The sequence below is a fragment of the Myotis nattereri genome (assembly GCF_964212035.1).
Source record: "Myotis nattereri genome assembly, chromosome: 4".
NCBI lineage: Eukaryota > Metazoa > Chordata > Mammalia > Chiroptera > Vespertilionidae > Myotis > Myotis nattereri.
In genome coordinates, this window is record NC_138079.1 from 88,198,128 (window position 1) to 88,217,292 (window position 19,165).

The 19,165-nt window shown below is 44.2% G+C and overlaps 1 protein-coding gene and 1 long non-coding RNA gene across 2 annotated transcripts in view; one reads left to right on the forward strand and one right to left on the reverse strand.

The window, feature by feature from the left end:
• Positions 1–2,341: 2,341 nt before the first annotated feature.
• Positions 2,342–19,165, reverse strand: part of TMC5 (transmembrane channel like 5) — a 44,729-nt gene continuing 27,905 nt past the window's right edge. Inside the window, exons 11-20 of the mRNA XM_081089781.1 lie at positions 19,086–19,164; positions 18,215–18,312; positions 16,606–16,701; positions 11,877–11,952; positions 11,563–11,696; positions 9,402–9,575; positions 7,265–7,343; positions 4,646–4,750; positions 3,436–3,478; positions 2,342–2,803 (exon numbers count right to left, since the gene is read on the reverse strand). Of these exons, the coding sequence (XP_080945907.1) occupies positions 2,757–2,803; positions 3,436–3,478; positions 4,646–4,750; positions 7,265–7,343; positions 9,402–9,575; positions 11,563–11,696; positions 11,877–11,952; positions 16,606–16,701; positions 18,215–18,312; positions 19,086–19,164 (931 nt within the window). The 3' untranslated portion in view covers positions 2,342–2,756. The remainder of the gene's footprint in view (positions 2,804–3,435; positions 3,479–4,645; positions 4,751–7,264; positions 7,344–9,401; positions 9,576–11,562; positions 11,697–11,876; positions 11,953–16,605; positions 16,702–18,214; positions 18,313–19,085; position 19,165) is intronic.
• LOC308518185 lies at positions 2,521–4,500 on the forward strand. Its single transcript, XR_013995926.1, has 3 exons — positions 2,521–3,547; positions 3,933–3,995; positions 4,402–4,500. It is a non-coding gene; the product is annotated as an uncharacterized lncRNA (long non-coding RNA).

The following is a 19,165-nucleotide window of genomic DNA, read 5'->3' on the forward strand; positions in this document are numbered from 1 at the left end:
ATATTTATAATTTTTTTAATTGAATTTTTACAGAGACGAAGGGAGAGGATAGAGAGTTAGAAACGTCGATCAGCTGCCTACTGCACACCCCCTACTGGGGATGTGCCTGCAACAAAGGTACATGCCCCTGACTGGAATCGAACCCGGGACCATTCAGTCCATAGGCCGACGCTCCATCCACTGAGCCAAACCAATTAGGGCTAGTCTGTGCTATTTTAGCCACTCCTTTTATAATTGAACTTTACACAAAAGCATCTCATAGCCTCCTAAGAAATGAACTGGGCCATTCGCTGAGACCGCTTGAAGGACCAGATCCTGCAGAAATTCAAAAGAGGCTAATATATGTATATATATATATATATATCCTTTATATATATATATATATCCTTTATATATATATAAGTATATATATATTTAAAACTGCCAGCTTTCAAGGGATGGTTGGAAAGCATGTTAAGCATGTTACTTTTATCATTTTGAACTAATTAAAATAAGGGTGGGAAGAGGAGAATGGGGAATGTCCCCAGAAGATTTTGATGCGATATGATGAACTCACCTTTTGTATGTTTAATACGTTCCTCCAGTGGCTTTTATGGTCAGGCAAGTTTGGGAAGGACTACTCTAGATCCTAGCTCAGTAGTCCTCAGTCCTGGCTTTCTACTAAAACCATTTGGGGAGCTTTAAAGAAAAAATATGGATGCCTACTCTAGTTGGTCTAGAGTGGGGCCTGGGCCTGGCTGTTGTCCGACAGCTCCCTATGTGATTCTGGGGGCAGCCAGCACTGGGAACCCTGATGCCTAAAGAGAGGCTATGATGGGACGGGGGGAGAGCTGGCCTCTGTTATGGTCTGAACTGTGTCGACCCAAACTCCCTCTGCTGAAGTCTGAACACCCAGTGCCTCAGAATGTAACCATATTTGGAGATCTGGCCTTTACACAGGTGAATACATTAAAAGGAAGCTATAAAGGTGAGCCCTATTCCAATTGCCTGGTGTTCTTATAAGAAGAGAAAATCTGAACACTGAAAGGTACACAGGAATCTGCACCCACAGAGGAAAAACACCGTGTGAGAACACAGCAAGAATGTGGCCGTCCGCAAACCAAGGAGACAGGACTCGGAAGGAAACCAAAACTGGATACCAACACTTTGATCTTGGACGTCTAGCCTCCAGAACTGTGAGAAAATTAATCTGTTGTTTAAGCCACCCAACCCATGATATTTGGTTACGGCAGCCCCAGGAAATTAATACACCCCCATCTCAAGACTAAATGTAAAACGCATCCTCACATCCACGTGTGTGTGAGGCCTGCAGACTCAATCTTTCCGTTGTGTTTACATCTCCAGGGAAGCAGGCTTCACACAAGTGGGGACAAGAGATGGAGGTGAATGGAGATAGAAACCTTTAGTATGTAGTGAGTCAGCAAAAATGCTTTCAGAGGGAGTTTACCTTTTGATGTAGAAGCCAGAGAAACACAAACAACATTAAGATGATACAGAGCTGGGGGGGCGGAAATAACTTCAAATACCAATTCCACTGACCCGAGACAAGTTGTATCCCAGCTGTCCCATGGGCTTCTCCTGCACAGCATCTATACAATTATAATTAATTATTAAGCTCCTATCTGAGTTAACTTGCTAGGCATCTGAGGGGAGAGACTGTGTCTTAACTTGTTCACTATTTTGTTCACCACTTGGCACGTATTTGTGAAATGAACAGACACTACTAGCCACCACAAGAAATTAACTCAGTTGATAAAGTGAATTAATGAATAACTAAGTGAATGAAAAAGTGAATCCATGATTGAACACTGATTGTATGTTTGTGTTTCAAATGTATCTGAAATGTTTTTTAAATCCAGTTCCAATTAGATTTCATGACAGTGATGAGTCAAGAGGAAATTCCCCACCTCAGGTAATTTGGTAATTGCACCTTTCTGCTGGACCCTTCAGTTTTAAGTACAGTCACAGGTCTTGTGAATCATTTGGCAAATCTGCAAAAAGATGCTATCTATATGTGTATGCATATGTACACACACACACACACACACACACACACACACACATATTTATTCCCCACAGAAACATATACATACATATATATATTCCACACATACCACTGGTCTCATGTTTGGTCCAACATAAGACTTGGATAGTCACATATAAAACCTCACAGGTCAGAGTCCTGTCCACACCCACACCCCCGTCCAACCCCAAAGACTCATGTACTTCATATGCAACAGAGTTCATAGTTGAGACCCCTGTTTGTATTTCACTTTTGGAATATTTTTAGTTCAAAGTCATGAACAAATGCAGGTCCTACAATTGAGGAGGCATCACACCCCTGACAGAGGACCACGTTTTTATTCAGGCTGTACCACTTGTCTGAGCACCACTTTCCAAACCTTTGCCAGGTCTGGGAGGTCTGGGGGGAGAGATTTCTAAGGACCAATAACTCATATGCACATCTCTTAAAGATAAAATACATCATTCCCAGGTTATCTTTTCCAAGGTTTCTGTGAACTAGTTAAAATATTACGACAGTCTTTATTAGAAAATCCCAAATGTTTTATCTTAAAAAAATCAGCAATTCAAGTGTTAAATAGCAGCAGGGAATGGCCAGTTTTACTTCAGTATTTACACTGTGGTCAGTTTCTACTCCTACCAGATGGCTTGAATTTTCTTCCGAGAAGCTCCAAACGTTGTTCCATCTTTATCGTCTGTCCTTTTTGATTGGTGTCTGGCCACCACAATCATCCTCAGGCCTTTGGACTATTTTCTTGAACTGACCTCCTAAATCGCAGGTCTGGGTTTGACACAGGAAAGAGAAGTTAGCACAGACACACCCTGCCCCAGCTCTCCAAGGGAAAGGCCAAATTGGCCTTCAAGAGAACTCAGCTTCTCATGCCTTCCTTGCCTCCTCCTTTTCAGCGCTGCCCCTTGAACTCCCATCATTGGATAAGTCTCAGTAAATGCTATCCCCCAAAAGATGAGTTGATCGGTTTGTTTGTTTCCTCCCCAGCGTTCATTCCCCTCTGGCATCAGCCACAGGTTTTCTTAGGGAAGCCACTCTCCCCCAGTCTCAGCCCCTGTGGTCTGTACGGTTGTTCCACCTGCATCTACAGATGAGGCCGGTGACTCAGCTCTGGCCAGTTGACAGAAGAAGCTGAGAAAGCTGCCTCGCAATCATTAGGAAGCGCCTCTTTGAGAAAGGAGCTGACATGGAAAACAACTGAACAGAAAGAAACCAGGTTCTTGTGACATATTGTGAGCCCCGGCTGTTAAAGCAAGAATTACTCTTGGGCTTTTGCTAAAGCCACGTTGGGTAGGTTCTTGCAATTGAACGAGTAACTGATTCATGAGCAGCTCTGACCCTCTACCTTGGGGTTTGTCCTCTAGGTAAATTAGGTCTTCTTTGGCGCCAATTGGGTTACTCACCATGAGCAGCTTCATGTTCCCTGCTGTGCAAAGGGGCCGGCTCCTGAAAGAGAAGAAAAGAGGCAGCCTTATCACTGGAAAAGAGCCCAGGTCCTGTTGCATAGTTGGGAAGGTATGTGCACCCGCCTCCCCCCCGCCCCAATTTTAAAATGGAGAGGTGACAGATTAAGGACAAGGCTCAACCATAGAAACATCAAACATGTTTTGTTGTGTTCTTTAGGGGCTGTGATTCCATTCATTCTCCCCCCGCCCCCCCTTCGTGTCACAGAGCAGTTACACTATGCCAGGTAACAGATTAGGACCTGGGGCTGCAAGGCCATCGACATGGTCCCTGCCTCCACAGGATTTAGAGTTGAGCCTCTAGAACGCTAAATGGTGCTGATAGTACTAATCGCACAGATAGTAACTGACACAACAGTTCCTTCTGACAAAGTCTTAACTTCCAGAACTAGTGGCATCTGAATAAGATGGGTTTACTGTTTATCTGTATCTTCCAGGACACCAGGGAAGCCAGCAGAGGCTCTGGAATCAGGGTGCCAGGCATCTCGTACGCCTTCCTGGTAAGAGTGAGACTAGTAAAATCTTAAGAGAGTGCTATGGCAACATCTATTAACATTATTATGTGGCCGTCCTATGGCTGAAATACTTGCCTAAAATAATTATAACAAAAATGTTTCATTATGTACTGTTTGTGATCTTAAAGACCATGAAAACAATCCAAATGTCCAAATATGTACAGACTGAAACAATGTCTGAGATATTAAGGGGGGGGGAGTTATGATACATGTATATACTATAACCCCTCTTTTGTAAAAAAAATAAATAAATAAAAATGTGAGATGCATGTAGTATGTTTGCAGCTGCCTAGAGGGAAGATCAGGAAGAATATACATTAATGTAGAGGGGTGAGATTTCAGGGCACTTCTCATCTCGGTGGGATATACTTTTGTATGATTCAATTTATAGGAAAGATGGATGCAAACTGCATGAGGACAACACCTTTGCTGTGTTCACCACAATAGCCCAGCACCTAGAGCAAGGCCAGGCCTGGAAAGTGTTGAATGAGTGAGTACGGTTTTTTAAATACAAAATACAGAAATGTGTAAACATAGAAAGTGAAGTGCCCTCATGTGATTCTAGTTCCCTGATGTCCTTTGCACAGGGAGGCAAGTAGGGGTCACAGGGATCCCAAGGCGGCCTCCAGCCTCACCTCCACGTCTGTCCTTTCCAGTGTGAACGAGCTGGGGTTTGCTCTCCTCTCTGTGTCCTGCAGCTTAGTCAACTTTTCTATCAGGAACATTTTATCTTTGCCCTCCTGCCAAGAAGAAAAAGGAAAAGGCAAACATGGAGGATGAATGGTGATGTGGAGTTGAGAAGCAAATGAAGGGAAGACTTCTTTGTAGGCAGGTAGGGTCCATTGGATGGATATTGCCGCCATGTTTTTTCTTGATGAAATAAAACATGTCATAGTAAAGCCAACTGATCCCCCAAAGCCTTCCTGAATTAGGATATTCTCCTCTAAAGCAATTCCCCTAGCAGGCTTGAGTAGCAGCCTTCTCCAGCCTGGATGCTAGAAGCAGCTTACATGCCACTGTCAAAGGCCCAGGACAAATGGTTTATTCTCTCTCCCTTCCTGGCATTCCCTCTGCCCTAGAACCCTGCGTGGGCACCCAGCATTGCCTGGGTCTGCCCTGTCCTCCCACTGAGAATGTCAAAGCTTATAGCTCTGCATCTAAGGACATCAAATCTATTTCATTTGTCAAAGTTATCTGTGTCAATGGAATAGACCGAGTTAAATAATCCCCTAGTTGGGAAGGGGAAGGAAGGAAGAGGGTATGCCTTCCCCAGGGGGGTGAGTTGCTTTCCTGTGAACCTGTTGCAGATACGAGAGTGGTATGTTCCACCTGAGCTGAGGTCGGCTAGCGAGCACCATTGATGGTCTGTCTAGTCAGGTGAATCCAGGTCTCATGCCCTCGTTTTCCCTTCAATTTTCACTCGTTAATTTTAGTTTCCACTAGTGGATCTCACTTGTAACAATTACTACTGTGCTGTTTGTTTTATGATGATTTTCTGTTCCCCTCATTCCTTCTACATTTATTAATTGGAAATCTTCTCTACGGAAGCACTGAATTTGGGAATGCAAGGTAATCAAATCATTGCTGAGCAAAAGTCTTCTTTTATAGAGTTCCAGCTAATATATGCAGAAGAATTCTAGAATCAGAGTATCACTATTTTGTAATCCATAATGAAATAAATGGATCTTCTCTAGGCAATACTCATCAAAGGCTGCCAAGGCCATTAGAGATAAGGCTGATGAGCTTTACAATGGATGAGTCAGGCTAACAAAGCACTGATCGCTCTTAACATCACACACAAAAAAGACAATCACATTTTATACCTCAAATGCTATAAGATGCTCATAGCATCATCTATGAAGTATTCTGGCTAAAAAGTTGAGCTAGACTCTAATCAGATCTCTACATCTCACCACTAGTTTACAGGAAATAAAAAGTAAAAAGAACCTGACTGGCATGACTCAGTGGCTGAGCATGAACCTATGAGCCAGGAGGTCACGGTTCGATTCCTGGTCAGGGCACATGCCTGGGTTGCAGGCTCGAACCCCAGTGGGGGCTATGCAGGAGACAGCCAATCAATGATTCTCTCTCATCTTTGATGTTCCTCTCTCCCTCTCCCTTCCTCTCTGAAATCAATAAAAAAAATATATTTAAAAAGTAAAAAGAAACATGCCAGCCCAGCTGGTGTGTCTCAGTGGTTGAGCACTGACCCATGAACCAAGTGGTCACTGGTTTGATTCCTGGTCAGAGCACATGCCCAAGTTGTGGGCTTGATCCCCAGGAGGGGGAGTGCAGGAGGCAGCCAATTGATGATGCTTCTCTCTTATTGATATTTCTATCTCTCTATCCCTCTCCCTTTCCCTCTCTCTAAAAAAATCAATAAAAACATTAAAAAAAAACACCCCAAAACATGCCAAACACCACAGGTTGAAAATCAGATATATCCAGAATGTGGGAATTATTACAACACAGTGACCTGCTTTCTTCAACAATAAATGGCAGGAGAAGAGACGAGTGAACAGTTATAGATTGAAAGACACATTAAAGACATACCAACCAAATACAACATATGGCACTTTTTCAGAACCAGATTTAAACAACCCTAATGTAAAAAGACACGTAATGATACAATTGGGAAATCTGACCATTGACTGGATATTGGATGAGTAGTAAGGAATTATTAAGTTTTCTTTCAGGTGTGATGATTGGTATTGTGGTTCTCTTTCTTTAAAAGTCTGTATATCTTAGGCATATAGAAGTTTTTACAGATAAAATGGTATAAAGTCTAGGATTTTCTTTAAAATAACCCAGAGATTTGCAGTGAAGGGATTGCTGCCCTGGCAGGTGTTTCCCAGTGGTTATAGCATCGGCTTGTGCAGCAAAGGGTCGCGGGTTCAATTCCTGGTCAAGGGCATGTACCTGTGTTGCAGGTTCGCTCCTCAGCCCCAGTCAGGGCGAGTGTGGGAGGCAACCAGTCGATGTGCCTCTCTCACATAGATGTTTCTCTCCCCCCTCCCCTGCCCACTCCTTTCCTCCCTTCCATGCTCTATAAAAAACAACGGAAAAAATACCCTCATGTGAGGATTACCAACAACAACAAGAAAAAAGAAGACACAATTGCTGATGGTTGTCAGGGTGGGTTGTGGGCAGGTGGGGGCTCATGTTACTATTCTGTTTGGGAATATGTTTGAAAATTTCCATTATAAAATGTTAAAAAGGGGGAGAGGATAACAGATGGGTCCAGCAGAACTTACATTAATGATCTGTTCATGGAGCAGCCTGATCATAATCTTCCTTCCCTCTGTGATCTGCCAGTAAAGATAGGTGATGATTCTGGAAGAGACGAGAAGAAAGAATGGCAGGCATTTTTCAGGCTCTGAATTACAATCGGGTGCAAAGGAATGAAAACATTTACTTGAAAATAGATTTGTTCCTGAAAAGTTGTGTCTGGTTGAGTAATAGGGTGAGTACATTATAGCAATGGCTGTCCCCATTCTGCACACGGAATCACCTGAGAGGTGGTAAAAGGACTCACGCCATGGCCCATCCTCAGATCAATTCATTGAGCTTCTCTGACTATGGGGCCAGACATCACTATTTTAAAAATGTACATGATTCTAATGTGCAGCCAGCATTTATGAATCTGAATGGTGTTATTCAGACTTGAATGTGACACAAATTTCCTGGGACTTTGTTAAAATGCAGGTGCTGGTTCTGCAGGTCTAGGGTAGGGCCTGAGATTCCACATTTCATTTTTTTTTTAAAATACATGTTTTATTGATTTCAGAGAGGAAGGGAGAGGGACAGAGAGATAGAAACATCAATGATGAGAGAGAAGCATTGATTGGCTGCCTCCTGCACGCCCCCTACTGAGGTTCAAGCCCACAACCCAAGCATGTGCCCTTGACTGGAATCAAACCTGGGACCCTTTAGTCCGTAGGCCGGTGCTCTATCCACTGACCCAAACTGGCTAAGGCAGATTCCAGATTTCTAACAAGGTCCCCAGTAAATTAGGAGTTTGAAGGAGCAAGACACTCAGAGAACTTGCCATTTTAAAAAAATATATACTTTTATTGATTTCAGACAGGAAGGGAGAGGGAGAGAGAGAAACATCAATGATGAGAGAGAATCATTGGTTGGCTGCCTCTTGCATGCCCCCTACTGGAGATCGAGTCCGCAACCCGGGCATGTGCCCTTGACTGGAATCAAATTCAGGACCCTTGAGCCCACAGGCCGACATTCTATCCACTGAGCCAAACCGGCTAGGGCAGAACTTTCCATTTTAAAGAGGCCAATGGAAACCTAGTGTTGGGGAGGAAGGCCTGACGGAGAGCCGTGTGTGTGTGTGTGTGTGTGTGTGTGTGTGTGTGTGTGTGTCTCCACACAAGGACCTGCAATCTCAGATGCCATCAGGGCTGGGCTTCCAAGAGGGGCAGCCATTACTCAGCCAACCAGGTGTTCATGCAGGAAACGGGCCCAGTCTTGTCAGATCTACTTTTTTTTTCTTACAAGAAGTCAGAAGTTGATCTTTTTCTATTTGAAAATGAAAATACACTATCCTATGTATCAATAATGCCCAACCCATTTTAATACATTATAGTCTCAGAAGGAATCACACATATAATTGTCCTAAGCATTCTCATATCCTTTTTTTTTTTTAAATTTTAGTTTCATGTTTTCTCTTATGAGGGGCAAAGCAGGTATTGCTTTCTTCATAAAACAGGCAAAAAAACACCTCACCACACTCTAAGATAATATTAAACATTAAAAAAAATCACCTCGCCTGCCGGTTTGGCCGGTGTGGCTCAGCGGTTGAGCATTGACCCTGAACCAGGAGACCAAGGTTCAATTCCTGGTCAGGGCACATGCCAGGTCCCCAGTAGGGGACATGCAGGAGGCAGCCAACTTCTCATCATTGAAGTTTCTATTTCTTTCTCTCCCTTCTTCTCTCTATAATCAATAAAAACATATTTAAAAAAAACCCCAAAACTCAAGGGCAGCCCTGGCTGCTGTGGCTCAGTGGTTGGAGCATTGGCTCAAGCACCAAAGAGTCTTGGGTTCAATTTCTGGTCAGGGGCACATGCCTGAGTTGCAGATTCCATCCCCGGTCCCGGTAACATGTGGGAGGCAACCAATCAATGTTGCCTCACATTGATCCCTCTTTTTCTCTCTCCCTCCCTTCTTCCCTTCTGCTCTCTCTAAAAAAATCAATGGAAAAAATATCCTTGGGTGAGGATTAACAACAAACAAACAAACAAACAAAACTCAGGGGCCGAGTCAGGATCATCCAGAACACTGAGCTATTCTGTAGCCCTTTGTTTTCCCACCAGACATCCCTGTGGCTGTCCGCATGCTGTGTCAGTAAAGTGTTTGCCAAGGTGCCCCACTCACAATACGATAAGGGTGAGGATGAAAAAGAAGTGCACGCTGCCGATGAGATTCCGGTAGATCCAGACCACCCACAGGTAGCTGGGGCTTTTACTCAGGGTGTCGATCCAGCTGTAAATGGAGTGAATGAAGAAGGGCAGTCCTCTAAACGGGCCACAATCAGCGGACGGTTTCAATCTGGTAAAACAAGGGACAGAAAAACGCCTGTAGTGCGAGACTCTGGTCTAGTTTGAACTACACTCAGGCTGCCCTTTCTAGGCTCTGGAATCAGCAGTTCTTGCCGGTTCCACCCACACCTCCCTTCCAGAGGAAACCTTCTCCCAGCCCCAGCTGGTGTATTTCATACTCATGACCCACATCCTGAGGACAAGCGCTCAGGCAGAAGAATCATCTCCGGTGGTCGGCAAACTCATTAGTCAACAGAGCCAAATATCAACAGTACGACGATTGAAATTTCTTTTGAGAGCCAAATTTTTTAAACTTAAACTATATAGGTAGGTACATTGTTATTAACTTAATTAGGGTACTCCTAAGGCTTAGGAAGAGCCACACTCAAGGGGCCAAAGAGCCGCATGTGGCTCGCGAGCTGCAGTTTGCCGACCACGGATCTGAGCCAACGGTAGTCAATTCACGGCAGCCTCTGTGGTACCCCGGCTCAAAGAAATGAACTGGGGCAGCCAGATTCTCTTTCTTGGGGACTTGAACTCAGAAATATGAAGAGGGGACCCTGTAATCTATGGAACCTGAAGGTGTGGCAATGATGGCCACGGGCACTCAGTGGTCATGAACAAGCAGAAACTAGAGGGCAACAAGGGACTGGTTAGGAAGAAACACAAAAAAGAGTAGCAAGGACATTGTGAAGCAGAGTAGCCTGCTCTGAAGCCACTTGAATTGCCAATGGTTCCAGTTCCACATGTATCCTAAAAACCAACCCTCCCTCCCTCCCTCCATTCATTCATTCATTCTAGTTTTACTGCACTTGGACCAGGCACTGTGCTAGATACTTAGCCCTGGAGAACCCATAGTAAACAAAACAGACATGGTACCTGCCCTCGCAGATGTCTGTTCTAGTGGGAAAGATGGACAACCAATGAGCAAACAATTAACGAAGATTCAAACAAACGCATTTCTGACTGTGGACTATGGAATGAAGAAAAGAAATTGGCCTGGGAGAAAGCAGGGGTGGAACTGACAATAGACAAGGATGGTCCTGAAGGTCAGAGTTTGGAGATGACTTTGGAGCCAAGAAGCAGAGGATGGAAAGAAGGTCTCTAAGCAAAGGGGGTGGGGAGAGCTCTTCAAATAGAGAACGCTACTCCACGTGGGGAGGAGCTCTGAGAGTCTCAGGAATGGAGCAAGAGCTGTGGGGCCAAAGGAGGAAGGAGCCGATGGGGGTGAGGTTGGAGAAGTAGGAGAGAGCCTGATCAGACAGTGCCTTTCAGTTTATTTAGATGCAGTTCTGTTCTCCAGGTGGAGGAACTGGCCTTTCTCCATTTTTCAGAAAGTGAGGAAGCTGAGCCAGTCATGAGGGTGGGCCCCGAACTCAGACTTATTCCCTCCCTTGGATGTAGTGTCCGTTGGTTAGCCAGGGAACCTGGGGTTGAACACTGCCTTGAGCATGTCTCTTTACTCTGATGGTTAGCAGGCTCTACTGACCCTGGAGAGACTGCCATTCCCTGGGCTAGCCTACAAACTCAGTCTCTCATGTGCAAACCAACTAATCCAGAGCCAGCATTCCACCCTCTATCAAGCTCTCACACCTTGGGTCACTATTCTCCTGCCCCAATCACCCCAGGGCCAGATATCTGGCAACTCCAGACAACTCCAATATCACAGAGCCCGCTGAAATTATTCAAACTAGCCAGTCCTTACTCTGCCTCACCATTCCTTCCCATGGAAGCCACAATAAAGGCTCTTGCCCACCTTTCCCCATTGCCCCTTCTGCCTCCTGAGCTACCCTGGTGCCTGCCCATGTGCCTCCTCCGTCCTTTGTGGTGGGTGTGCCCCCTCTTGGGGATCTGTGAGTATAACAAATTATCTTTTCAGTGGCAGTCAGTTCCTGATCTGTCGGCCTCACCAAATCTGAATAATAATAAAACCTACATTTTAAAACACCCACCCAACCCCAGCTCTCAAACCTCATCCTAAGGCCGCCATCTCCTACCTCCAGATGGTGATGGCCAGGGTGCACAGGACCCCAGTGAAGGACGGGAAAAAGAGCAAGAAGATGAAGAAAGTCATCATCTGGGAGGCCCGCCAGGCTTTGCTCGGAGGCTGGAAATTCATCATCAGGCTGATCTGAAGAGAGAGGAGTGGCCGCCTACCATCTGTGAGCAGGCCAGGGGGACCCCAGCCAGACACTGGCTTCCCGAAAACCTTCTCAGCCCACCTCCACACCCTCCCACTCCTGATTCCAACCACCACGGGGTCACATGTGACTGAGCCACGCTGATTGGTTCCGACTTCAGACTGACTCACATTTTTGACGTAAAACATGATGAAAAGAGTAATCATTTGGATAAAGGGCAGCAGAGGGCAGAAGAAGGTTCCAATCCTGTGAGGGAGAGAGGGTGAGTGTCAGAGATCAGGGGAGACATGCGGTGGGGGCATAGAGGGGTGTGGAGGGAATGGAAAGGGGGTGTTATGGGCTGTATCATGTCCCTCAAAAACTCAAATATTCAAGTTCTAACCCCAGTATTTCAGAATGTGACTGTATTTGGAGATAGGGCCTTAAAATGGGTGGGCCCTAATCCAATCCTCTGAAAGAAGAGGTTAGGACACAGACACACAGAGGGAAGACCATGTGAAGACACAGGGAAAAGATGGTCTTCTACAAGCCAAGGAAAGAGGCCTCAGCAAAAACCAACCCCGTGGACACCGGACACCGTGATCTTGGACTTCCAGCCTCCAGAACTATGAGGAAATCAATGTGTGTTGTTCAAGGCCCCTGGTCTGGGTTTCTTTGTTATGACAGGCTAATAGACTAATGCAGAGGGAGACTGCTTCCATCCCTACACCCCCGGCAAGTTCCTCCCACCATACCCAGTATCCACAGCTGCTCCCTTCCCAGCTCTGGAAAAGAGGTTTTGCAGAGAACCCCACCCACACAGACACGAAACCACCAGATGTCCCGAGCAAGCACTAACCGAGGCGCCCCAAATGTGAAACATGCCACCCTCCTCCCTCCATGGTACCCAGAAGGTCTGAGAGCCTGCAGGGACTGACTTTAAACTACATCGACTTACAAATGAGAAGGCAACTCCCTCTTCCACAATCCTCCGTGCTCCGGAGTCCAAAAGAAGATCTCAGTTTGGTGCCAGAATCTCTTTAACTCATAACATATGCCAACCTCCCATTTTGTTGAAAAAAGGAGGCGGTTTCTGACTGGCCCTTAGCAGACAGCAGCATTTAGCTAGAATGTCATGACTGCTTGTGATGAGATTAATTTTATTTTCCAAGTTACTCGCAATGTCTGTCAAATGACACTGGTTTTTCATTTTCTCATTATAAAATGAACACTCCTTTAAAAATGTATTTAAGCTTGCCCGGCCAGTGTTGCTCAGTGGTTGAGGGTCGACCTATGAACTTGGAGGTCATGGTTTGATTCCTGGTGAGGACACATGTCTAGGTTGCAGTCTCAATCCCCAGTAGAGGGCATGCAGGAAGCAGTCGATCATTGATTCTCTCTCATCATTGATGTCTCAAGCTCTCTCTCCCTCTCCCTTCCTCTCTGAAATCAATAAAAATATTTTTTTAAAATGTATTTAAGCTTTAAAAATAATATTAAGTAAAAAAGAGTGCAGGTGATATGTGGATATGCCAATAATAGGCAGGCTGGTGTACAAAAGACTGAAGTTTGGGAAACACTTTCCTCACCTTACCTCTACCATTATCCCTAACATCACTCAATTTCTGTCATTATATTATCCTCTTTTAAAGCTCATCATCAAAGGCAATAGTCTCCTAAAACCCACGGAGGCTAAATCTATAATTGCCACTGAGAAAAGAAAAGAGGTGTGTATTTTCAATTAAAGGCTCAACAGTGATGGCGAACCTTTTGAGCTCGGCGTGTCAGCATTTTGAAAAACCCTAACTTAACTCTGGTGCCGTGTCACATATAGAAATTTTTTGATATCTGCAACCATAGTAAAACAAAGACTTATATTTTTGATATTTATTTTATATATTTAAATGCCATTTAACAAAGAAAAAACAACCAAAAAAATGAGTTCGCATGTCACCTCTGACACACATGTCATAGATTCGCCATCACTGGCCTAGAAGTAATAATGGCCATCTCTAATTGTAACTTTCTCCCACTTATAAAACATTTCTGAGCCAGGTACTCACTCTGCTTCTCATTTAATCCCCACCTAAACCTGTGAAATAGGTAGACAGACAGGAGCAGAGTAGGACGGGTGCTGAAGGTCACCAGGTGCAAAGCTTGGGGTGTCTAGCAATGGACAATTGTAGGATGGAATCTTGCCTCCAGGGTGACTTTTCCTCCCCTTTCATATTACTAGTCGTGAGGTTTAGATCCCCTGACCTTTCATATTGCTAGTCATGTGGCAGACCCCCTTAGAGGAGGAGCTAAGTGCTGGAGAATACAAGCCCTTGCACCCGCGATCCCTGAAGCATTAAGCCCTAGAGATAACATCTGGGCCTCAGCTGTTTCAGCCCCAGGCCCAGAAAAGCAGCAAAGCCAGGCATTGCTCACTAGGGCCAGCTGCATTGAATAATGACTTCCTGCACGGGCACTGGCCAATCAGTGGAGACCACAACCCGGGAAAGCTGATGAATATTCTATTGAGATCCTCTCCTGGGACCTTCCCTTAAAAGCCCCTAGGACAGAGGGCCCAGCCCTCTCTGGAACAAGGCTCTCTCTGGAACAAGTGGGAGCCTTTCCACATTTATATCCCTGCTTTCTTTCTTTTAAGTTCCAAGAGCCCTTCTTTTGCCTCTGTAAATTGTTTCCTGAGCCCACAGAGGGCCTGTTGGCTCACTTCTCCCACAGCTCACATCTCTCTCTGTGACGAACTATGTGAGTCTTGGCTCTGAATTCTTTCTTAGTCAGCACTCAAATACCGTACCAAGGTTGCTGAACCAAACTCCAATCTCAGGTAATATTCTGAACATTATCACTTCCATTGAAGAATTAGAAAACTGTTTAGAGAGCATTTAATTAACTTGCCCAAAGGCATCCCGTTGGTTGATATAATGTGGGTGAAAGGCTTTCATAAGTTGCCCAGTTGTCAGGGCATAACCTGCAATGTGCAAATACATCACCTAAACCACATAAAGAAAAAGTCCTCACTACCTCTAAAAAGAAATTCATTGACATTAGTGAGTTATTTGAAGATGGCTAAATCACCCAGGGCAACTTTAAAGAGTCAGAAAATAAATCACTTTACAGCTGGATGGCATATTGAAGATTGCAATGTAGTTTCCATATATCATCTGACTCAATCCTGAACACAATTCAAAGGCAGCTATGATTATGTGGATTTTATTTTTACTCTAGTTAACCCAGACCCGAGAATATTTTTCCATTGACTCTTTTTTTTAGGGAGAATGGAAGGGAGGTCGAGACACGAAGAGAGAAACATCGATGTGAGGGAGACACATAGATTGGTTGCCCTCTGCATGTGCCCCGACCAGGACTGGGAATTGAGCCTGTAACTGAGGTACATGCCCTTGACCAGAATCAAATCTGGGACCCTTCAGATAGGGCTGACGCTCTATCCACTGGGCAAAACTGGCTAGAGCTATTATGTGCATTTTACAGATGAGGAGACAGGCTCAGAGAAGCTCAGCGACCTCAGTGAGGAGCAGAGCCAGCCCCAGAATCCAAGTTTCTTTGTTATGGCAGCCTAATAAACTAATACAGGGGGAACCTGCTTCTAATTCCAAATCCCCTACCTTCAAATTAGCAATGCCCCAACGGATGGAATCTGGGATACACCATACAGAATTCTGGCCTTAATAACATCATGTTAAGATAAATAAAAGTAGTCACTGGCTATTGGTTTGAGTTTCTAGGTGAGCTTGTTAAATATATTTTTTAAATATTTTATTGATTTTTTACAGAGAGGAAGGGAGAGGGATAGAGAGCCAGAAGCATCAATCAGCTGCCTCCTGCACACCCCCTACTGGGGATGTGACTGCAACCAAGGTACTTGCCCCTGACTGGAATCGAACTTGGGACCCTTCAGTCCACAGGCCAACGCTCTATCCACTGAGCCAAACCGGTTAGGGCGCTTGTTAAATATTTGATACAATTAGCTGGCTAGTCTCAAAAGACTAGCACCGGCACACATGCACATACACAGCTGCTAAGACAGGCCACAAACCCTCAAGGCTACAGAGGCCCCATCCGGTGTTACTCCATCAGTGAGTGTAGCAGACCAGGTATAAGAAATAAACAGCCCTCCTGCCTTTATTTTCCCACTTCTATTGAAACATCCATTAATGCAAAGTAAAATTTTCTACCATAAAAAAATGAATACCAGAAGGGCAACAAGAAATGGCAAATCTATGTTGGGAAGATAATAGCGAGGGGGGTACTATGGCAAATTGGAGGGGCTCAGCCCAGCTCCAAGACCCAGCCAATTGTTACCATAATGCAGTGGTTCTCAACCTGTGGGTCGCGACCCCTTTGGCGGTCGAACGACCCTTTCACAGGGGTCGCCTAAGACCATCCTGCATATCAGATATTTACATTACGATTCATAACAGTAGCAATATTACAGTTATGAAGTAGCAACGAAAATAATTTTATGGTTGGGTCACAACATGAGGAACTGTATTTAAAGGGCCAGAAGGTTGAAAACCACTGCCATAATGGGAGACGGATACATCTTTTCTTTTTTGGAAGAAGTCAAAAATTTTAAATTTTATATGAAACCTCCTGATTTTTAAATATTGATGACTATTTCCAATTTTTAGAAAAAGCACAGTGTGAGACAAGCAAAACACACCTGCAGGCTAGATACGGCCTGGGGCCTCCAGGTCAGGATTCCCATTCTATTTTAATTCTTGCCTGAAGTCCTCATAAAGGGAAAAGGACATATGTTCATGGTTCTCACACTGGCTAGACTTGGTATCCCCCGTGCAGCTTTAGAATCAACAGATTCTGTGACTCGCCACCAAGCTCTGAGTCCACAGCAGGCAGGAACCACTGGGCACATGGAAGAGTCTCAAAACTCACCACACCAGCGTTTGTGCGTAGATCAGTTCTAGGACGTTCCTGGCAATGTCAAACTCCTGTAAGCCAAGGCTTGTGATAAACTGCATCCCAATGATTCTGCGAGAACATACCGAGTTTAGCACCCAAATCCATCAACTCCTTCCTTCAAAAGATTCCCCACAATCAACAAAGGAGACCCTCATCAGTTTGGAATACATTCCGAAGTCCCCTTATAAATTTTTGAAAAGTTCCAAGTACAAGCATGTTTTTGAAGAAATAATGGAAGGAACTGAGGGAAGATGGAATTGACACGACATTCAAATGGGTGTAGGGGAGGGAGGTACAGCTAATATAGTTTAAAAAATTATAGAGAACATTTGTTACCTTATTATTTAAATTATCCCATCTATTATCTTGTTTATACAACTGTTCGCTTGTTAAGCCTTTTTTTTTATGACCAAATAAACTCAGTCCCTCCCAACCCAAATAAATTGAAATTTTTTCCATTTTTGATTAATGTTGTCGAATTAATGGTCTTTCCCTGCTCCCAAATCCATAAGGAAGGAACTAAGGTTTGCATTTATGCTGAGGAAACTCGAGACCACTTTTATTTCTTCATATAGAAGAGTTGCCAGTAAGAATTACTGTCAAAATAAACCCCCCAAACTTCTCACCTTTATGTCCATACCCCAGACAGAGGCTGTAATAGAAGTTAGTTTGGAAAGACTGAGTGAAATTTTGTTATTCAACCTACCCACTGAGGAGAGAATTGGCATTATATCATGCCACTTATTACTGAGGCAGCTTGTAGAAATATGGAAATGTCTCTAAGGAATGAGATAGTCATGATATTGTTTAAAAATAAATAAATAAATAAATAATAAGGACTACATGTGGGCTAATGATGACACTGCCTTGATTCTGTACATCTTGGTTCTAAAATAATAATTAGTACCTTAACTATATCCAATTAAATGAATCATGAGATAAATCTATATGTACTGGCATGGAAAGGTGCCAAAGCATTGTGATCAGATTAACAAAAGCAACCTCCACACTGATTTTTCAGTGTGACCCCATTTTTGTACATCTCTCTATATAAAAGCCTAATATTCAAAGTGTCCCCTTGGGAGTTTGACCAACTGAGAGTTGATCACTCACTATGATGTGCACTTACCATCAGGGGGTGGCGTGGAACGAAGGAAGGCCCCAGCTAGCAGTCGGCAGCTGCTAGGGACCCTACCCGTGCACGAATTTCATGCACTGGGCCTCTAATACACATATAAAGCAGTACATGCATAGAATAATCTGGAAGAATATACACTAGAATATTAAAATTATCTGTGGGGAATAAGATCTCAAATGGCTCTCTGTTTTTGTGTTTTATTCTAGAATATTTTTTTTTTAAAAAGAGAAAGTTGGAAAGGGCCAACTGAACCAAAAGGACTTTGACAACAGGACTCTCAGGCCAAGGTGAAAGTTCAGTTAATTCAGAAGAGAACAATATCCCAAAGGACAACAGGCAGATTTAGAACAATGCAGTCTTAGAGAACGTGAAGCCTGCTCAGACGAGGCAATGGCTCCAGTTACAACCCTATGCACTAATCACCCAAGGCAGACAAATACTTACCTCCTCAGGAATTCCCCCAGGAAGGAATCAGCTAGAGAGAACACAAAATCCATCAGAAGGAGCCGGTAGATTTCCTGGCCAATCAGCGTTTCCCAACACTGGAAGGCAAACAAGAGTCAGGCTGTGGGAAGGGGCTGTTGCCTCCGTTCAGTTTCTATCTGTTCCTGGCACCCTGTACTCATGAGGGCATGGCTGGTGGCCCCGCCTCAGTCTGATGGAGTTCTGAGTTCCCAGAAAAGCAGACCCACTCTTGGTAGAAATGCATCATTAGTCTGAGTTTGTTTTCAGGGTATTTATTCCTTGTCTGTGATGCTTCTTCCTTCATTAAGGCTTGCCTTCCACATGCATCCAAACTTTCCCTTCCTTCTCTCTCTCCTTTAAACACTTGTCATTCCTGTCCCCTATGCCTTCTGGATCCCATTTCTCTGCCAGGGACAATCAGCTTCTTCAGGAGAGCAGGAGGGATCAATGGCTAATGATGCCTCCACTCCTTTTGTTCATTAACCTTATGAAAAATCACTTAACATCTGCTGGATTAAGAAAGTAGCCTAGAGGTGTAGGTAGCCAGCTAGCACAAACTGGAAGGTTGAATTAGTCAGTTTATGAAACTGGCAGTCAGTTACCTCTGCAGGAAGTTCATACAATGAGCTGATGGACTAAGAGCTTTTAGATTTGACTGAATGAGGAGAGGGAAGTTTTGGATGGGTGGGTGGATGGGTGAATGAATGGATAAATGAATGGACAGATAGAAGAAGATCTTTGCTCTAACATCATGAGCAGAAACTCTTGAGGAATTTGAGGAACTCACTTCCTCTCTGGTGGTCAAAGACTAAGAAACCAAAGTGAAGGCAGAACAGCATGGAAAGCTCACCTCTTCACCAGCCAGGGCCACATTGTGGAGCCAATAGTAACAGAGAATTCCAATGATCGATATTTTCAAAAAGATGTTTC